General features: G+C 52.2%; 1 protein-coding gene across 2 annotated transcripts; it reads right to left on the bottom strand.

The window, feature by feature from the left end:
* Window positions 1–2371: 2371 nt before the first annotated feature.
* Window positions 2372–14498, bottom strand: HAS1 (hyaluronan synthase 1). Of its 2 annotated transcripts, none has more exons than XM_081274869.1 (5): window positions 14196–14498; window positions 10247–10960; window positions 8293–8518; window positions 7625–7757; window positions 2372–5696 (listed from the first exon to the last, which is right to left on the bottom strand). In XM_081274869.1, the coding sequence occupies exons 1-5, from the start codon at window positions 14202–14204 to the stop codon at window positions 5021–5023; spliced, it is 1758 nt and encodes a 585-aa protein (XP_081130995.1). In that variant the 5' UTR covers window positions 14205–14498; the 3' UTR covers window positions 2372–5020. The 2 variants fall into 2 exon arrangements, with proteins under 2 accessions (XP_081130995.1, XP_081130996.1); XM_081274870.1 differs by having other exon boundaries at window positions 10247–10957.
* Window positions 14499–20037: the final 5539 nt, after the last annotated feature.

The following is a 20037-nucleotide window of genomic DNA, read 5'->3' as shown; positions in this document are numbered from 1 at the left end:
CAAGGCTCCCAGGTTCTAGCCCTTGCTGACCTGCTGGCCGTGTCTACCAGCCGCCCAGGGTGAGGCACCACGCGTCTGCCCTGCAGTTCCTCTGCCCTGCAGTTCCTCTGCCCTGCAGTTCCTCTGCCCTGGTCTTCTTCCTCCTTGCTCACCACTGTGCTTCTAGTTCTGTGCCTTCTTTGAACTATTCCCAGCTGGGGTGACCCTTTGACCTGCCCTTGAACTGGGCATGCAGCTCATACTTCCTTCTGTTTGGGGTGGTCCTCTCTGGTCCTCATGTACTCATTCCTGTTCTGATGTACACCCCTTCATTGACTCATTCAGTCTATATATTGACCACTTGCTGTTGCCGGGTATTTTTAAGGCCTTCTAGAATCGGCAATGAAGAAATCAGAAGAGAAAAAAAAAAAATCTGTGCTCTCATTGAACTTAGATTCTAGTGGATGGTAAAGAAAATTATTTCTCGGAACACTTCTGACACCCAAAATGGATTTTTTCCTCTTTTACCAACTAACACAGTTAGACACAGTTGAGTATTGTATAGTTTAATTCAATTCTGAAACCAGCTACCTAGAGTTAGTGTCAAGCTCCGCTGGTTTTAAGGGATCAGGCCCAGGAGACAGTACTCTCACTTAGACACAAGTCACAAAGAGTGGGTCCTCAGGGTACCTTCACTTCTCCAACTTGGCTTCAAAGTCGAGGGATCTTAAAATCTTCCCTCCACCCCCCAGTTCAGTACTTTGCTGGAGTAGCTCATGTAACTCAGGGGAACATTTGCTAACATTTACCAGCTCATTATAAAGGCTGGTAGAAAGGGAGCATTCATAGCCAGAAGGGGGACACAGGGTGAGGGCTGATAGGTCCCAAGTGAAGGCATTTCAGTGCCTGTGGAGTTGGGGCACACCACCCTCCTCACACATGGGTGTGTTCACCAACCCTGGAGCTCTGTGAACCTCCTGTTAGGGGTTTTTTCTGGAGGCTTTGCCTTGTTGGCATGGTCATCAATTATCCTCAGCCCTTCTCCCCTCCGCAAGGATGGCGGGTGGGGCTGAAAGATCCAAGGGCCTCATCACGGTTGGCTTAGTCTTGCTGGTGACGAGCCCTATCCAGGAGCTAACCGAGACAGGAGAGCAAAAGATGCTGTGGTCACCAGAAGGTCCAAGGGATTCAGCCGCTCTATGACAGGAACTGAGGGTAGACACCACATATGTATTTCTTACTATGTCACAGACAGCTAAAAAGCAAGAAATTAAGCAGAGTCAAGTATACATCCAGCTATGACAGTACACAGGGAGAAGGTGAGGTGCAGGGTGGTGGGCGGCTGCCGACCTTAGGAGAAGGCCTGGCAGAGAAGGTGGTAGCTGAGCAAGACTTGAAGGGGAAGGGGATGGTGTGAGTCGCCCTGATAGTTCAGGGCAGTCTAGGCAAGGACAGCCGGGGTGGAGCCCTGAGACTGGCATACTAGGAATGCCAGGTATGTGGGGGAGTAAGGAGGTGGGGGTAGCTGGAGCTGCAGGAAGTGAGCACCCCACAAGATCAGGGACGTGGGTCAGAAGGGGCCAGATGGTGCCGACGTGGGCACGGCAAGGTCTGTGGATTTTCCTCTGAGAGTCATGGCCGTGTTGGAGCCAAGGGAGGTCAGGATTCCATGTGCAAGGGTCAGGGTTGGCACAGGTGTTGTCAGGGGTCACTGTTAGGCACCACAGTGATCTAGGCAATAGTGAAATTCAGGGACAAGGGAGGATGAGGAGCAGTAGCTTCATGTGAGTCCCGGAGACAGACAATGGGATTCACTGAGGGATCAGGATGTTGGGTGTGAGAGAGAGAAGGGTCCAGCAGAACCGTCTGCATTAATGCAAATGTTCTAGAGCTGTACTCTCCCTATGGCGGCACCAGCCACCCATGGCCGCAGGGTACTTGAAAGGTGCCCAGTGCAGCCAAGGAGCTGCATTTATAACCTTAGGTAGCTTTATTTACTGTCAACAGTCCCCACCCCAGGACAGCAAACGTCATAGAGACTGGGTCCAGGCATTCCTAACTATGGATCACAAGCTCCCAGTCCACTTGGCTGGGAGCTCGTCAGATGCAGGAGGACTCACTCATTTCAGTTCCTGCAACCCTGGCAAAGCATGTGGCACTCAGCAGGCACTTGGTAAATGTGTCTGTGACTCCATCAATGAATGACTGAAAAGAGTGTTTTATATAGTCCCGTGTAGTGGTGGCTTCTGTTGTGGACAGGACAACAGTACATTTTTGTCCTGGGCAGCTGGAGTGATGCAGTTTCTTCCCAAGACGGGGACACTGTTGGAAGACCAGGTTTTGTGGGTGTTGGGGGGGGAAGGGGAGGAGAGATGGTGCTGGGTGTGAGATGCCTCTTGGGTCTCAAGGGGAATGTGTGTGAGCGGTCAGATATACAAGCCAAGAATTTAGGGGCAAGATCTCATCTGAAAATGAAAATATGGGAGTCCCATTTCCAGGCACAGAGCTTAAAGGAGACGCTCAGAACCATAACACTAGACACACCCAGGAAGCAAGTGTGGTGGATAAGAGGGGAGAACAGGCTTCAGACAAGGAACCTGGAAAGAGAACGGGGTGGGGGAGGACAGCAGGACACCTGTGGCATCCTGAAAGCCACGTGAAGAAAGCACTCAGGAGGGAGTGTGACTGTGCCACCTGCCACCAAATCATTAACAGGAGGCCTGAGAATCACCACTGGCTTTTGCAATGTGGACATGCTGGTGAGCTGGACCAGAGCGGGCAGTGGGGTGGGGGAGGGGTCAGTGCAGCTGTTCGGCATTGGGATTGAGTCAGTGGCACTCAACACTGTCCGTCATTAGGGAAATGCAAATCAAAACCACAGTGAACTAGCACTTCACACCTGCTAGGATGGCCTGTAATCCAAAGGTCAGGTTAAAACCAACGTGGCGATGATGCAGAGCAATTGGAACCCTGGTGACAGTGCTGGTGGGGATGTAAAATGACAGGTACCCTGTGCAGGAGTTGACAGTTCATCAAAAATTCACAGAATTTCCACAGGACCCAGCAATTCTATCCTAAGTATATACCCAAGAAAGTGAAACAATGTACGTCCACCCAAAAACATGATGAATGTTCATAATGGCATCATTCCTGATAGCCCCCAGGAGAAACCTCGCAAATGTCTACCCACTGATGAATGGATAGACGAGGCACGAGATAGACATGCTATAGAAGATTGGCAATAAATAGGAATGAATCAGAGACACCTGCAACCAGGTGGATAAATCTTGGAAACATGCTGAATGGAAGAGAGCCACAAAGAACGCATGCTCCAGGTTCCAGTTATATGAAATGTCCACAATATACCTGTACACAGGAGGCAGACCAGTGCCTGCCTGGGTCTTGCAGGGAGAGTCAGTTGAGGAACAAGAAGGGATGCAGTGGGGATGGGGCTCCTTTTGGGGGGTGATAAATTGCTCTAAAATTAGATTGTGGTTGCTGTAGTTTGGATCTTAAGTGGCCCCCAAAGGCCCATGTGTTAGAGGCTTGGTTGTCTGTCCTGCTGCTGGGAAACAGTGCAGCCTTTAGAAGGTGGCCTAGTGGAAGAAGGTAGGTCACTGGGGGTATGCTCTTGAAGGGGACACTGGGACCCAGCATCTCCTGTCTTTTTTGTGTGTATGCTGGGTATTGAACCCAGGGTGCTTTACCACTGAGCTACATTCTACATCCTTTGCGTTTTTATTTTGTGACCTGTCTCCCTAAATTGCTGAGACTGGCTTCCAACTTAAACTCCTCCTGCCTCAGCCTCTGGAGCCCCTGGAGTCCCTGGGTTACCGTGTGGCCTCTGTGCCTGGCCCCCCTGTCTTTCTTTGCTTCTTGACCTCATGGAGGCGAACAGACATCCTCCCACCATGATTCCTAGGCCACCTTGGCCCAAAGCAACAGAGCCAAGCCACCAACCAGGGACTGAAACCATAAGCAAAACTAAACCTTTCCTCATTTTAAGTTGATCGTCTCCAATATTTGTCACAGCCACAGCATGTGGTGCTGCCCCAATCTATGAACTTAGTATAACACGGTGGCTGTACACTTGGAAAGGGTGAACTCTGTGGGAGGGAAATTGGAAACATATTCAGACAACAGAGCAGAAATGGAGCAGCCACTCAAGGGGAAGTGGAAGTCCAGAGAGAATCTTTGAAATGGGAAAGTGAAAGCCTGTTTTGAGGCTGATGGGGAAGACCTCGGAGGGAAGATCCAGATGACTGTGGATCAGGGCAGAGGCAGTTGGAGGGAGATGTCAGAGGAGAGGAGGGGACTGGCCTTGGCTGGACCACTGACAGTTCACCTCAGCAGTAGGATGGAGGTGGCCGTGGTGGGCAAAGATCCACGTGAGAGATCAGGTGTGGAGTGGGCATGCTGATAGGTCTCCTCTTGGAGTCCATTCCTGCTGGGTGAGGCGGGGGAGGCAACGCTGGAGGTTGAGGACAGCAGGGTGGCTTAGCCCTCTTAGGGATCAGGAGTGGGTGGAGCAGAAGGGCAGCAGCCGTCACTGCCGCCTGGTGGAGGTGCTCTGCAAGCATCTGCGAATGAGCAACTTGAACCTCACAACCACCCTACCCCAGGATCAACGTCCCTTTCCACACAGGGATCCCAGGTTCCAGGAGGGAGAGGTGCCGGTTTGACAGTCGGCATCCTGCGCTCAGCTCAATGATCCCCCCTTTTCATGTAGAACCCCAAGTTCCTAAATAAAGTGGGAGTGGACACTCAAAGGAAAATAAATAGAATTCTTTATTACATCCTAATCACAGTACAAATAGAGATTAAATAAGAACAGGGAGAAAGTGGGGCCCTTTCCCCCCGTCCTAAAAACCCACACCTGATCAATAAATACCCCTTCCCAAGACCCAATATGGTCTCAGCCCCAATATAGTCCTGACTGAAAGGCCTTGCGTCCACCCCCTCACTTCACAGAGGAGGTAAACCGGGGCCCAGAGACTTCTCCAGAGAGCAGCAGGCCCTGGCGAGCGGTGGCAAGGCGCACTCACACCTGGACGCGGTAGCCCCCGCTGCGCCGCCGGCAGAGCCTCCGCACGCCCACCCAGTACACGGTCAGCATCACCACCCAGTAGCCCAGGTAGGCGCCGGCGCCGGCCGCCAGGTGGTAGGCCTCGGCCACCCGGGAGGGGCTGCACCAGTCGGCCCTGGCCTCCTGGGCCACGCTGCGCACCAGGCCCCCGAGCAGCAGCAAGGCCCAGAGGGCCAGCGGCAGCAGAGGGACGTAGTTGGCGGCCAGCTTCCGGCGGCCCGAGGTGCCCCAGCCGCTCTGGTTCATGGTGACCAGCGCCAGGAACTTGGCGGGCAGCAGGCCGCACATGTAGAGCGGCGCGTAGAGCGAGAGCAGCACCATGCGCAGGCAGCCGCGCAGCCAGGCCGCGAAGGCCGCCTTGGCCAGCGCCACGCCCTGCACGCACAGCAGCACCCAGAGCAGCGCCCACGGGCGCCCGGCGTAGAAGAGCCGCAGCACGGTGGCCGCCACGAAGAACGGGAAGAGGCCGGACACCACCGCCTCGTAGGTCATCCACGCGTGGTGCCGGTGCCACCACAGCGCGTTGTAGAGCCACTCGCGGAAGTAGGACTTGGACCAGCGCGTCTGCTGGCTCAGCCAGCGCAGGAAGGAAGAGGGCGTCTCTGAGTAGCAGCGGGACCGCGAGGTGTACCTGGGCGGTGACAAAGGAGGGCCTCAGCGCAGCTCCCTGAGTCCGGGCAGGACTTCCAAGCCTGCCGGACCTCCGCTGGGACAAGTTTCTTAGCCTCTCTGGGCCTCAGTTTTCTCATGTGTAAAATAAGGCCAATCAAGGTTCCGTTCTAAGAAGGACATTGTGCCGACAGCCTGAGGCGTAAATGCCAAGCGCTTAGGACCCGTCTATACTACTTGCTCAATAAACGCTAGCCGCTTCTGTTTTTACTGTGACTAATACATCAGTGTTGGCGTTACTCGCATCATGGCAGTCACACCATGACTAATACCATCACTAACACATTACTAATGCAATTGCGCTCACTGTTACTGGCAGTCTCTGTGGGGAGGAACAAGACGGGTGTGGTGGCTACCTAAGGTGGGCCATGTGTTAGACATTCTCAGGGGAACCCTCAGGTCTCCTCCTGTGGCTGCCACAGACATCATTAATAGTCCCTGCGCAGTTCCCTGCCAAGCCCACAGAGGCCAGAGAGAATCAGCAGTCAGCTCATCAGGCAGGTCAAATTGTTCTGTCCCCTTAACTGACAGTGTCCAGTCCCCTCCCCTGTGTCACCTGGCATCCTCAACGGCTGTCTGCTTCTGCCCTTGCAGTTTGTCCTCCCATGCTCTGAGGACACGCAGGTCGTCTGCTCACACCCAGGGCTCCCTCATCTTAGTCCACCCTCTACAGGCCTTCCCGCGGGAGCCCTCTGCCCCTCTCCTGATGCCCTGCCCCCATGCAGTCTGTCCTCACTGGCTCACCGGTCCACTACACCACTCGGCCTCAATCCCCAACCTCAGACACCCCATTTTCTTCTTCCTTTTTTTGGTACTGGGGATTGAGCCCAGGGATGCTTCACACTCAGAGCCACTTCCCCAGTCCTTCCATTTCTCATTTTGAGACAGGCTCTTGCTAAGTTGCTAAAGCTGTCCTCGGATTTGCTAACCTCTCTCCTCAGCCTCTGGAGTGGCTGGGATCTCAGGTGTGGGCCTCTGCTCCTGGCTCAGACTCTACATTGGACACCTGATTCAGACACCTAGGATGTCCCCTTTCCAGGCTTCATCTCCACAGTATGTGCTGTTAACATACTATAGTCCACGGTTTCCTCACTTATTTTCTGTCTCCTCCATCTCTGTAAGCATGAGTTTGCATCCCTGTGTCTACTGCTGTGTCCCAGAACTTAAAACGTGGCAGGTTCTTGATGAACCTTGCCCAGTGCCTGCCTTCAGTCACGTGCCTATGGTTCCCTTGGTATGTCCCACCTTCTGTTGGGGCTTTCCCTGTGTCTGACCTGAGGCTACCACCCCCTGAACACCGCTGGGTCTGGTTCCCAAGCCCACTGCACGACTTCCGGAGGCTTCACTTCTGAATGACGCTCTGAGCCAGTCTGGGCTGCCCCTCTCTACTGGACTCCTCCCACTCCCCGACTAGAGGCGCCCCCTCTGCTCACCCCTCACCCTGCCTGCCTCACCTCACTCCTCACTGATGTGATGGGTGCTGTCCTGGTCTCCATGTTAGACCCAGCTCACCCCCTCCCACCTTGCTTCCTCCAGGTGGGATCCCCACCCACCCCTACTTCACTTGGTAGTCTATTAGGTCACATGGCTCAATGCAAATGTCACCTAGTGTCCCTTAGGGTACCTTGTCTCCCAACTAATATCTCACTAGGTAGAGCAGGCTCACTGCAATGTCCCTCTGCCCTGTGAGGAATCCTCCTGTCCCCTCCAGGGTCTCCCCTGGTAGACAGTGTCTCACCCATTGTCCTGCAAGCTACTTTGAGTTTGGAGAGTTCCCACCACACACACAACTAACTCTCTCTCTCTCTCTCTCTCTCTCTCTCTCACACACACACACACACACACACAGTGAGCCTTCACACACCCTACCACCTGGTCCCCTCAGCTTACTTGGTAGCGTAGCCCATGCTGAGCATGCGGTTGGTGAGGTGCCGGTCATCCCCAAAAGTGCAGTGGGTGCCCAGGAACTTCTGGTTGTACCAGGCCTCCAGGAACTGCTGCAGGAGGTTGTTTCTGTATAGGCCTAGGTGGGAACAGGGCATCCGGGCATCAGTCTTGGCCACTGCCAGTGACATCCCCAACCCCTCTCCCATCCCATCCCATCTGTCACCATCTCCATCCCAATCTCAGCCCCGTCTGTCTCCCAGCACAGCTCCAGTCCCCATCTGTCCACAACACCATCGCTATTCCAGCTGGCCTGTCACTGGACCCCACCCACTTGATGTAACCCACCCAATCTCATCTCAAATGCCACAGCCACTGTCAGCCCCATCTCCATCCTCAAGCCCATCTCCAGCCCAACCCTGTCCCTAACACCAGCCCCATGGCATCCTCTCCCCAAATCCTTCCCCAGTCCCAGCCTCAATTTCCACCTACATCCTCTCCCCAAGCCCCCCCACCAGATCCAGCCCACTCACTGCTGACTCCAGTCTTACCCCATCCCCAGTCCTCACCTCAACCCTCTCTTCCTCCCTAACTTCAATCACTCCTCAACCCTCTCTGCTCCCCTTCTCCCTCCCCCAGCCATGGCCCTCCCAAGCCCTGGGGAGCCTGCTCACCGAGGGGACCACTGATACAGGACACGCAGTGGAAGTAGCTCTGACAAGCTCGCTCCACGTTGAAGGCTACCCAGTACCGCAGGCTGCTCAGGAAGCTGACCCACGAGTCCAGGGGGTTGAGGATTCGCACGTCCCCCCCAACAGCCCCTACCCGGGGGTCCTCATCCAGCACCCGCACCAGCTCCAGCAGTGCCATGGGGTCCAGCCTGGTGTCTGAGTCACAGACCTGAGAGGTGGAAAGGCCAGGATCAGACCAGACCTCTGACAGGGCTGGTTCCCCGGGGGTGGGGGGGGGGAGGGAGTGTGCCCAGGGCAGGGGAGGGCAGCTGGGGCACTCTGCAGACAATCTAAACATAACATTGAATGTTCAAGGTCTAGCCACATTTTAAGATGTACTCCAAGACATCCTTGTATGATACTCTCTGCTGGTGTATGAAGAAACCTCTAACTTGCTTCTAATCAACAGAATATGGTGAAAGGGATGGGATACAATTTATTATGATTTTATTATCCTATATGGAAAGGGTTGACTGGGTTTTTCAATGTAATTAAGAACCCAAATCCACTGACAGTAAATTAATCAAAAGGAAACCATTCCTGGTGGGTTTCACCCAATCAGATGAGGCCTTTACAAAGGGGTCTAGAAGTCAGAGACTCTCTCTTGTTGGCCTTAAAGAAGCAAGCTACCATGAGTTCCACTGTAGTTAAAAAAAAAAAAAAATCTGCCAACAAACACATGAGCTTGGAATGGACTAAGACCCGAAGCCTTGGATAAGACCTCATTCTAGTTGACACCTCAATTGCAGCCTGGTGGTGATACCCTGAACCGAGAATCCAACTAGTCTGTACTCAGATTTCTGACTCATAGAAACTATGAGGTAATAAGTTATAATAACAAATTAGAGATAACTGCTTTGTTTTGAGTTGCCAAATTTATAATTTTTTATGCAGCATTAGAAATATAATGTAATGTATTTGTGAGAAAATCTCTACACTGAATGGGTGAATGAATGAGTAAATAAAAAAAAACCTCATCTCTAAATTGAGTAGATAGATGCATGAACCCCAAAATTTCCACACATAGATGAAGGAAGAAAGATGGAGGAAGTAAGGGAACAAATCTCTACATTTAATGGATAAATGAGTGAATAGTTGAGCAAATGACCTCCATATTGGGTGGATAGATGGATGCATAAATAAATGAGCGAAAGAATTTCTATACTGAATGAATGAGGAAAGGAATTGATATTATATTAAGTAAATGGATAGATGACTAGATGAGTGAATGAATGGATGACGTAAAGAATCTCTGCCTGCAGTGGGTGCCTGGAGAAAGAACTCTGTCCATTGAATGGAGAAAGGAGTGAATGATTCCATATTGAATGAGTAGACAAATGAATACTGGAAGAATGAAGGAAAGAATTTCTGCATGGACAAGATGAAGATATTGTGTTGAACAGATGGATAGATGAATGAATGTCCATATTAAAGGAAAGACTAGATGCATGGATGAATGAATAAAGCAGAGTTTCTGCCTTAATAGGTAGGTGGATGGAGAAATGAAGGAATGACTTTATCTGTATACAGAATGGGCAAATGAATGCACGATCTCCATATTGGATGGATGAGCGGATGGATGAATGAATTTCAATATTAATAAATGGAGGGATGAATGGGCGAGTGAATGAAGGAATCAAGAGCTTCTGCTTGGAATGGGCACATGAATGAAGAAAGAAAAAAAGAATGTCTGTCTATATTGAACCAACAAATGAAAGCCCAATCTCTGTTCTGGATGGATGGATGAATAGATGCATGTATCAATGAGTGAAGGAAAATCTCTCCATTGAATGGATGAATGAATAAAGAAAGAAGAGGTTTATTACAATCTCCACCTGAATGAAAGACCCCAGGGAAGTGGGGGCGTCAGGACCACGGGTGGGCACCGTCCACTCACCTGCACATAGTCCACAGAGTCGCCCAGCGCCTTGAAGGCCGTGTACATGACCTCGCGCTTGCCGCCCCAGCGCTGCGCCACGCACACGCACCTGCGCGTCCTCACCAGCGCCTCCACCGCCAGCCGTCCGGGATCTTCGGCCTCCACCTCCCGGTAGGCGCCGGCGCCGGCATCCACCGCGCCCGCAGCCGCAGGTTCCCAGGGCTGGTGGTAGTTGCCGTCCCACACATAGGTGGCGGGGTCCTCGTCGGCGAAGACCTCTCGGAACATGTCGACCATGTAGAGGTCCTCGGCGCGGTTGCCGTCCACCACCATGAGCACGCGCAGCCGCGCGCGCGGGTACAGCAGGGCGCGAGCGGACGTCAGACACTGGCGCAGGTACGCCGGGTCCTCCTGGTACGCGGAGATGGTTAGCGCCACGCTGCGGGCGGTGGCCGCGTCCAGGGGCCCCCGTGCCGCCGCGCGCCGCGCCGCAGCCGCCACCCGCCGGTGCTCCAGGTACGCGAAGAGACTCTGCGCCACCAGGTGCGCCGAGAGGAAGGCTCCGTAGAGGCCGAAGGCCAGGAGGCCGTAGCTATCCGAGGCCAGTGGCACGCCGGCGGCATAGGCCCAGGTCATGAGGCCCAGGATGAGCAGGGCGAAGGCGATGGTCAGCACCCGCCTGGCCAGGCCTGAGCAACGGCGTGCTGCTGCGGTGGGCTTGGGCACGTCCTGCTGGGAGCCAAGAGGGAAAGGAGACAACTGAGTCCTGAGGGCCTCCTTTGAGAAGCCCCGAGGTTATTCCCTGCGACCAGCTGAATGATAACATCCCGTTTTTGTAAAGATCCTTGTAAACACTGCAAAGTTGTTTCATTAATGAACAGAACTGTGATAACAGTCGTCTATGCTTAATGCCTGATTTTCTCCCTTCCATTACAAGTTATTTTTCACAGTCTGACACCTAAAACATTAAAGATAATATGCAGTGGAGTGTGGCAGGGTTCCCTCCCTCTTTATTTTTAGTTTTGTTGTTGTTGTTCTCTGTTTTGCTTGTTTGGTTGAGACGGGGTCTAACCATGTTGCGTGGGCTGGTCTCCAACTCATGAACTCAAGTGATCCGACCGCCTCAGTCTTCCAAGTAGCTGTGACTACAGGTATACCCCCACACCTGTGCCCCCTCTTCCTTGAGCACATAAAATTGAGATTTGCCTCACAACCATAGGATTCTTAGTAATAATGGTACTAAATAGTAATACGTAATGGCGGTTACCGGGCACTGCCTACCTAAGCCTCTTATACGAGGAGCTTATTTATTTTAATCCTCACACCAGCCCTGTGGGTTTAGACTATTATCAGCCCCCTTTTATGGATGAGCAACTGAGTCACACAGAGGTGCAGCAACCTGCCCAGGTCACACCTGCAAAAGGTAGGATCTGGGATTAGAACCCTGGGGATCCAGGCGCCAAACAACCTTATCTACTGGGTTTATCCTTCTGGAGAGCCTTAGAGGACAGCAATAGCAGCCACCATACAGAGGGCAAAACTGAGGATGATTAGGCAGGAGGAGGGGCTTGTGCACGTGAGCAGCCCACAGCCGGGAAATCTGGCCTCTCAGAGGCCTCGAGGGTTCTCCCTTTCCACTCCAGCTCCCTGGCAGAACCAGGTGCCAGTAAGTGTGGCTGGGAGATGGGAAGAGTGCCTCCATTTTCTCATCCTTAAAGTGAGTATTTAGTCCCTTCCGCAAGCCAGGCATTGTGACTCTGCGGTTATGATGATGGAGCAGAGGCCCAGAGAGACAGATGCTGTACCTCACAGTTACTGAGGTAGGAAGTAGAGAGTGGTGCTCAAACTCAGGCAGTGGGCTCTAGGCCCCCTATATGCCCAACTGCCTCACAAGCTACCACTCCTTGGTGATTGTGAGTTAAATGAGTCATTACCATGCAGATCTTTGAGGTCTGAAACAGAGGTCACTCGTCACCTGTAGCTACCAGCACTTGAAATGCAGCCAGTCCGACTGACGTACTGAATTTTTAATTTTAATTAATTTACAATTTAAGACCTATACTCCATTCAGTTATTAGAATGCCTTTAAATGGGGAAAGTCGGGCCTTTGAAACTTCTTTTTCAATGGCAAATTTTTACAAAAATCTAAATCCAGATCAAGTATTTACCATAAAAACGTAGCATCTGAGTAGAATGTGCTATGAATGCACACTGGTTTTGAAGCCTGAGTCTGAGCAAAAGAAAGTAAAATATCTCATGAATATTTTTGTGTTGATTACATCCTGAAATGATCATATTTTTTATGCATAGTGGAGGTCGGCATGCTAAGGCCTGCTATAGCCTACAAAGTAATAAACAGCTTTTTACATTTTCTAATGGTCGAAAAAAGCCAAGAGGAAAATAATATTTTGTGGTACATGAAAATTATATGAAATTCAGATTTCAGTGTCCTTAAACCAAATTCTTTTGGCAGATAGCTTCACTCCTCTATGAATCGTCTGTGGCTAATTTCTCACTACAAAATCAATGTTGAACAGTTTCAACAGAGAACATCTGGCCCCCAGATCCTCAAATACTTACTATGTGATGTTTCATAAAAATATGCAGACCTCTGACACATTGGGTTAAATAAAATATATTACTAAAGTTAATTTCACATTAAAAAAATTTTAATACTTTCATTTTATTTATTCACTTTTATGTGGTGCTGAGGATGGAACCCAGGGCCTCATACATGCTAGGTGAGCACTCTACGGCTGAGCCACAACCCCAACCCCATTTTCACATTTTTAAAACTTTTCTGAGAAGATTGCGCACGCGCGCGCGCGCGCGCACACACACACACGGCCACTCATTTGATGCTTCTGTAAGATAACAGGAGGTAGAGTTTTCATGTGATTTTTCTTTTTTCTTTCTCTTTTCTTTCTTTTTTCCTTTTTCTTTTTTTGAGACAGGGCCTGGCTATGTCCCATGCTGGCCTGGAACTCCTGGCTCAAGTGATCCTCCCACCTCGGCCTCCTGAGTGGCTGGGACTACAGGCACATGCCATCTGGCTTGAGATATAGGTTTTAATTGCCCTGTAGCAGTTATTTTTTCTTCTTCAGTCCTCCTTCTCTGACCTTTTGCCTCAAACCTGCCATCTCCTGAATTCCTGGGGGTGGCCTGCTTTGTGCCACGTAGTGCCAAGGAAGATGGGGTCCACAGCTTGTGTGTCTGGCAACTCAAACATAAATGAGCTCACACACCCCTATGCGCACTCGCCCACGACCAGTGACGCACAGACTGAAAACACCTGTTTGCTCTCACACGAACCCAGAACCAGAAATCCTCCACCCCCACCAACCACCGAGCAGGTGAGCCCCCTGATACAGGGACCCAGGAGGACCCACGCCCTTCAACACTAAGGAGCAACATGAAGAGTCGCCCACCTGTGGGTCTGGGGGGAAGGGATGGGCCAGGAGGGCTTCAGAAGAAAGCATAGTTAACGGTTGAGAAGGACTCCTACGAAATCGACATCTTTACAGGTCAGGAGCCGAGTATCAGTGATTTCATTTGGTTCCGCTCAACATTTATTGAACACATGAAACCCAAATCCAAACTCAGGTTACAGGCAAACTAAACTCGCACTTTTCTCTCAGTCCCTTTTCTTGCTCACTCTCTCACTCTGACCTCCTCTCCTCTGCTAGGGAGCACGCACACGCACGGACTTATAGCAAGATAAACAGGTAGAGAGACATGGGCGTGTTGCATCTCACAAGCTGACGAAGAACGCAGCCTACCCTCGGCAGCGAACAGGAGACAGGAACCACATGCTCAGCCACAGGTGCTCACCATCCTGCACAGGGAGACTCACAGGAAATATCTCACACACACACACACACACACACACACCACGTGCAGTCAGCCCCAGCACCCATGGGCACACCCAGGGCAGCATTCCCCGCCTGGCCGCCGTCACCCCACGCACCTGTGTCATGGCGGTGGGTCCAGCTAGACTCCTCTTGGGCTTGTTCTCAGAGTCTCTCTGAGGCCGCAGAGCTGGAGGGGATCATTTGAAGACTACCAGGGGCGGGGGCGGAGTAGGAGCTGACATCAGGCCCAGGCCAGCCAGGGGCTCTGAGGTCACAGCCGTCACAGCTCCACCCGCTTCCCAGCAGCCGGCCTCCCTTCCCAGCCACATCCCAGCTCCAGGTCCTCTCACCCCACCCCTGCTCTCCCGGCCCCTCCTTCTCCGTTTCCCTCCCCCTCCTCTCTCTTGCATTTGGGGGGGCTTTCCTGACCTCTGTCTTGTCCCCGTCCTTCTCTTTCTCTCTGTCCCTCTATTTCTCCGCATCTCTCTCCCCGTCGGGCTCCCTATTCTGTATTTCTCCTTAGCTCTTTTTTTCTGCCCCATCTCTCTCCCCACATCTTTCCCCTCCTCTCCTCTCCATCAGTCATCCCCGCGCACTGCCCCTTCCCACAGCCCCATCCCAGGTTGGTTCCCCAGGGACGTGTCTCAGGACCTGGCAGATGAAGTAGAAGGCACACTGGTGCGTGTGGGTGTGGCCGTGTGCTGGCTTGGGAGGCGCAGCTGTCTGGAGCAGAGCCCTGAGGGAGCCTAGGCCGACCCATGTGGGTCTCTGTGTGCGTGTGTGGGTGTGAGTGTGCGTCTGCACATGTGTGTGCCAGGGTCTGGGCAGGGCCGGCTGCTGGAACTCATCCCTCCAGGGATTCAAATAACTCAGAGCCGCTGATCAGCTTCCGCTCTCAGGACCCTGGACCATCAGGGAAAGTGAGTCAGAGGAAAGGCAGAAAAGAGACGGAGATCTGGGGTGTCTGAGCCCCAGCCCCGCAGGGTCAGAAGACCAGTGACAAATGTCGCTGTCCCTAAGTCTTCCTTTCCATGATTACAAAGCAAAACAAAACAATAAACCTATCTAGTGCATTTTATTTTTTTCTTTTGGTACCAGGGCTGGAACCCAGGGGTGGCTTAACCACGGAGCCACACCCCCAGCCCTCTTTATTTTTTATTTTGAGACCTTGTCTTACTGAGTTGCTGAGGGCCGTGCTAAGTTACTGAGGCTGGCTTTGAACCGGCCATCCTCCTGCCTCCGCCTCCTGACCCCTGGGAGCACAGGTGTGGCCACACGTCAGGCTGTATGATGCTGTCCTCTTCACTGTCCCCTGGACTAAGAACTGACAACGTCTAGCTTCCCGCCTCAGGAACTGTCCCTCTCTGTACCTCCCTGTGTTTGTACTCTGGTCATCTTTGTACACTCCTCTCTCTCTCTCTCTGCCTTTGTCACCTCATTTCCAGTTCCCTGCCTCTGTTTCCGGGTCCATCTGCCTGTCTGGGTCTCTTCTGTCCGGTTCTCTCTGTTCATTTCTACCTGCTTCTCTCTGGATTTGTGTATGTCCTTCCGTCTCTCTAGATCTCGGACTCTTGCTTTTCCTGACTTTCTCTTTCTGAGTGCCTCTCCTGACTTTCCCACTCTGTGTGTGTGTGTGTGTCTGTCTGTCTGTTGACTCTAGCTATCTTTCTGTGTGCCTCCCTTCCTCCCTCCCTGTCCCTCTCCTCTCAGGCTCTCTGTCTGCGCCTCTCTCTGCGTTTCTGTCTCTCATTCACTTTTTTCTCCTGACTTTTGCTCTCTCAGGCTTCCTTTCTCCCTCTGCTCCACCTCTTCTAGCCTGACCTTGACCTTCCCCTGGAAGAGCCAAGTCCTCAGACCCTGGGTTTCCTCCTTCAGGCAGGGGGAGAAGGGCAGCCCCAGCCATCAGGGAGAAGGCCCCACGATGCAGGAGCCAGGGCACCGCCTACCCAGCAGGGCGGGCCTGGCTGAGTGTGACTCTAATGCCTGGAGCCCAGGCTGCCTGGTGTCTGGCTGTGTCAGGATGATGGATCCTCTGATGGAGGTGAGCCCAGAGTAGGGGGAGTGGATTTCTCACCAGTGGGAGGGGACAGCCCAGGCTCCACCCAGAAGCTGGGCATTGGGCTGCCTGGTCCTTACCTCACCCTGCCGGGTGGAGCAGCTGTATAAAACCAGATGTTTCTAAAACCAGAGTGTGTGACAGTGAAGGACCAGGACTTTAGGTTCCAGGGGTTGCCTCCTCCAGGAGACAGACCCTGTCCCTCCTCCCTCAGACCCAGAGGCCCAGACCCCAGCCCTTCCCCTTGGCACCCAGATGTCTAGTCTCAGAGAAGTCCTCTAAGGGTGGCATGACCACGGCTGAAAGCAGCCACAAGACAAGGGCAGGTGGCCCTGGGGCCTTCCTGAAGGGGGCAGGGACCTCCATTACCCCTCACTAGCGTCGTCTCTCCCAGAACTCTTCTTGCCAAGGGTGGCTGATGTCCCTGGGTCTTTCCGAGATACCTGTCCTTCTGAGAAAACCTCAGGTGTGGTTGACAGAACATCAGGAGAGAAGGAGCGAAGGATTGGGAGATAAGGCAAAATGGAGAAGAGGCAGAGGAAAAACATTTATGGTAGGGACATCTCTTAGGATGCTGGGGGAAGGCCTCTGGGCTGGGCGATGCCTGGGCACACAGAAGTGACTCAGAGGGGCCCTGCCCTAGAGGAGATGCCAATCTGGTGGAGGAGACAGCTGTGTAAACACAGGACCACACCAGTGCAGGGAAGTAGCATCCCAGCCACAGAGCCAGAGAGGGCTTCCTGGAGGAGGGGGTCCTGACGGCTGAGAATCAGCCATGGATGGGTGGAAAGTGGAAGGTGGAGCCGGCAGAGGGCATCAAGGATAAGAAACTCAGGCGCATGGACGTTATGGAAATATGATGAGTGTTGTAAGGAGTTTGGAATTGGGGTGCATAGCTCTCATGCAGGGCTTTACATTTTTTTTTTAAATTTTAATTGACAAATTTAAAATGTTATGGTTTGGCTATGAGGCATCTCCCCAAAGCTCCCGTGTTAATGCAGGAATATTTAGAGGTGAAATGACTGGATTATGAGAGCTGTAAGCTGATCCGTCGATCCTAGTGTGAATAGAATGGGTCGGTAACCATAGGCAGATGGGACGTGGAAGGAGGAGGGGAGTCAGTGGGGGCTGTGCCCTGGAAGGGGGCCCTTCCCTTTGCTCTCTCTGCTTCCGGCCACCAGGAGTGGAGTAGCCCTCATCCACCATGTCCTTCCGCCATGATGCTCTGCCTCATCTTGGGCCCAGAGCAGAGGGGCTGGACAGCCGGGCACTGAACCTCTGAAACCACGAGCCAGAATAAACTTTTCTTCCTCTAAGTTGTTCTTTTGGGGTATTTTGGTCACAGCAATGTAAAACTGACTATCACAATTGCATATACTTCCAGGATGCAATATGGTTCTTTGGTATAGGCCTACAGAGTGGAACGGCTAAATCAAGCTATTAAACATGTGCAAATGTGGGGTTTTGGATGCCAGACTCAGAGGCTGGATTTTGGTCCTGGTGGTACCGGGGATCCTCAGGAGGACTGGGAACTGGAGAGAGGCACTCAGTCCTGGGTGGGCTCATCTGAGGGACAAATTGGGCAGAGAGATCAGGGGTTCTTGGCCATAGTGACTTGGTGTGTAGCAGGGTTGTGTCAGAGACCCCAGGACCTTCTATAGGTTAGAGAAAAGGATGTTTCCAAACTTGGATGAAGTTGAAGCCATGGGGCTGGTGGGGCCCCTGCAGAATTGTGAGTGAGGATGAGCAAGGGTGTGGGAGCAGACCTGAGGCAAAGACCGCAAAGACTAGGAGGTGGGGGACAGACATGGCCAACAGCCCACTGAGCCCTTCGTCTGAGCTGCTCAGACTACATAAGGTAATCATAAGGACTGCCCCATTTCAGGAGGTACGAGTCCTTATGATTACCATAGGCTTCTCATTTTCAAGGTTTTCCTTTTTAGATTTCAGTTACCAGTGGTCAACCATGGTCTGAAATTATTAAGTGAGAAAAGCCAGAAATAAAAATTCATAAGTTTTAAATTGCCTGCTGTTCTTAGAATTGTGATGAGATCTAAAGATGTCCCACTGTCCTGCCTGGATGTGAATATTCCCTTTGTCCAATGTATCCACATTGTATATGTTACCCACTTGTTAGTCACTTAGTAGCCATCTGGGTTATTGGATCAATTATTGCTGTATTGTTGGGCTTGAGTTCAAGTCATCCTTATTTTACTTAAAAATGATCCTGATCGCTCAACCTTTTGGCTAAGATCAAGTGTAAAAAGTACCTCAAAGGGCATGTGTAGCATTGTTGGCAATTTGAATATACCAAAGAGAAGCTTTAAAGTGCTTCCTTAAAGAGAAAAGGTGAATGTTCTTGACTGAGGTCTTGCAGCATAAGCCCCACGGATGAGGAGGAATACTGTACCTGCCTCATGGGGAACTAGGGAGGACTAGGGGCCCCTGGAAAAGAACTTGGAGACATCTGTGTTTTGTTAAATGCTTGAGTCCAGGTAGATGAGTTCTTTGATGCCTGAGTTGGAGATTCTCCACTTCTGGAGAATCTAGTTGCTGAGGAAGAGGAAGGGGGAGAGGGAGGGAGGGAGGCTGGTTTACCTGGCCACCTGTTTACTGTGCAAGCCTGCCCCAGCCCTGGATTCCCAACCCCTTGAACCTCTGCCTTTCCGTTTTTCCCCATAGCATTGGTCACCTTCCCACGTACTGTAAGCTGTTCACTGAACATCTTTTTGTACCACGTGTCTCCCTTGCTGGAGTGCAAGCTCTACCCAGGCTGTGGGCTGTACCTGCTTTATTCCTGACTCTGTCCTTGGAGCCTAGACCAGTGCCTGGGGCCTGGAAGATGTTTTGTAAATAGGTATCAGATGAAAGAGTGAGCTTTCCCTGGAGAGTCAGATGAGGATGGGGAGGAGAAGAAAAGGAGGGTTTGTGTCTGTCTCTAAGTGTCTGACTTGGTTTCCTTTTCTTATTCTGTGACTCTCTTTCTCATGCCTCTCCCTGAATTTCGTGTGTGTGTGTGTGTGTGTGTGTGTGTGTGTGTGAGAGAGAGAGAGAGAGAGAGAGAGAGAGAGAGAGAGAGAGAGAGATCTGTTTGTCTCTTGCTAGGTCTTTTTTCTCCCAGCTGCTCCTCCTCCTCTGGCCTGCCCTGGGCTCTCCCTGGTGGAGACAAGTCCTCACACCCTGGACTTCCCCAGAGGTGGGAGAAGAGAGAAGGGAGGAGAGAGGACAGATCGGAGGAAGAGGAGGAAGAGAAAGAGTGGAGAGGGAGAGGAGACAGCTGGGACGCCCCGCCCACCCCACAGTTCCGTGGCCAACTCTTGGAGTGGCCAGGGAGTGAGATCTGAAGGGAAGAGTCCTCAGGATCGGCAGAGATCCCAGATCCGGCAGCTGACGTGCTCTGGACTTCCAGGAACTCGGAGGGCTTGGATCACAAGGCTCCCAGTGGCCCCTGGCCAGGCTGCAGTTAGACCGGGCTGACCCTCCCCTACACCCGTGTTCTGGGAAGCACCTAGGCCTCCAAGATTCTGGGGAAACGCAGGGAGGGAGGGAGCGAGCTCCGGCCAGTGCCTTGGGAGGGAGCAGTAGGATCTAAGGGAGGGGAAGAGCTCCAGAGCAGAGGGCCCTGCCCAGCCAGTGGAGGATGTCCTCCCATCGTGTCCCCACTTCCCACTTCCCAGGAGGGAAACAGCCTGAAGAATCAGAAAGAGAAACAGGAGAGACTCCCTGGCAGTCGTCCATTCACTCCCACGGGAGCAGGAGAGGAGAAGGTCTGTTTTCCAGAAATGAAACTGAGGCCAGAGAAGAGTAGTTTCCTGGCCAGAGTAATGCAGCCTGGGGGCCACAGAGCAAGGAAATAGAAACCAGGCTTTGGGACTGGGCTGGTACCTACTGCACAGGTCCAA

Source organism: Spermophilus citellus (assembly GCF_964194105.1).
Source record: "Spermophilus citellus genome assembly, chromosome: 18".
Classification (NCBI taxonomy): Eukaryota; Metazoa; Chordata; class Mammalia; order Rodentia; family Sciuridae; genus Spermophilus; species Spermophilus citellus.
The sequence above is the reverse complement of the archived record's forward strand: the minus strand, read 5'-3'. Positions and strand labels throughout refer to the sequence as shown.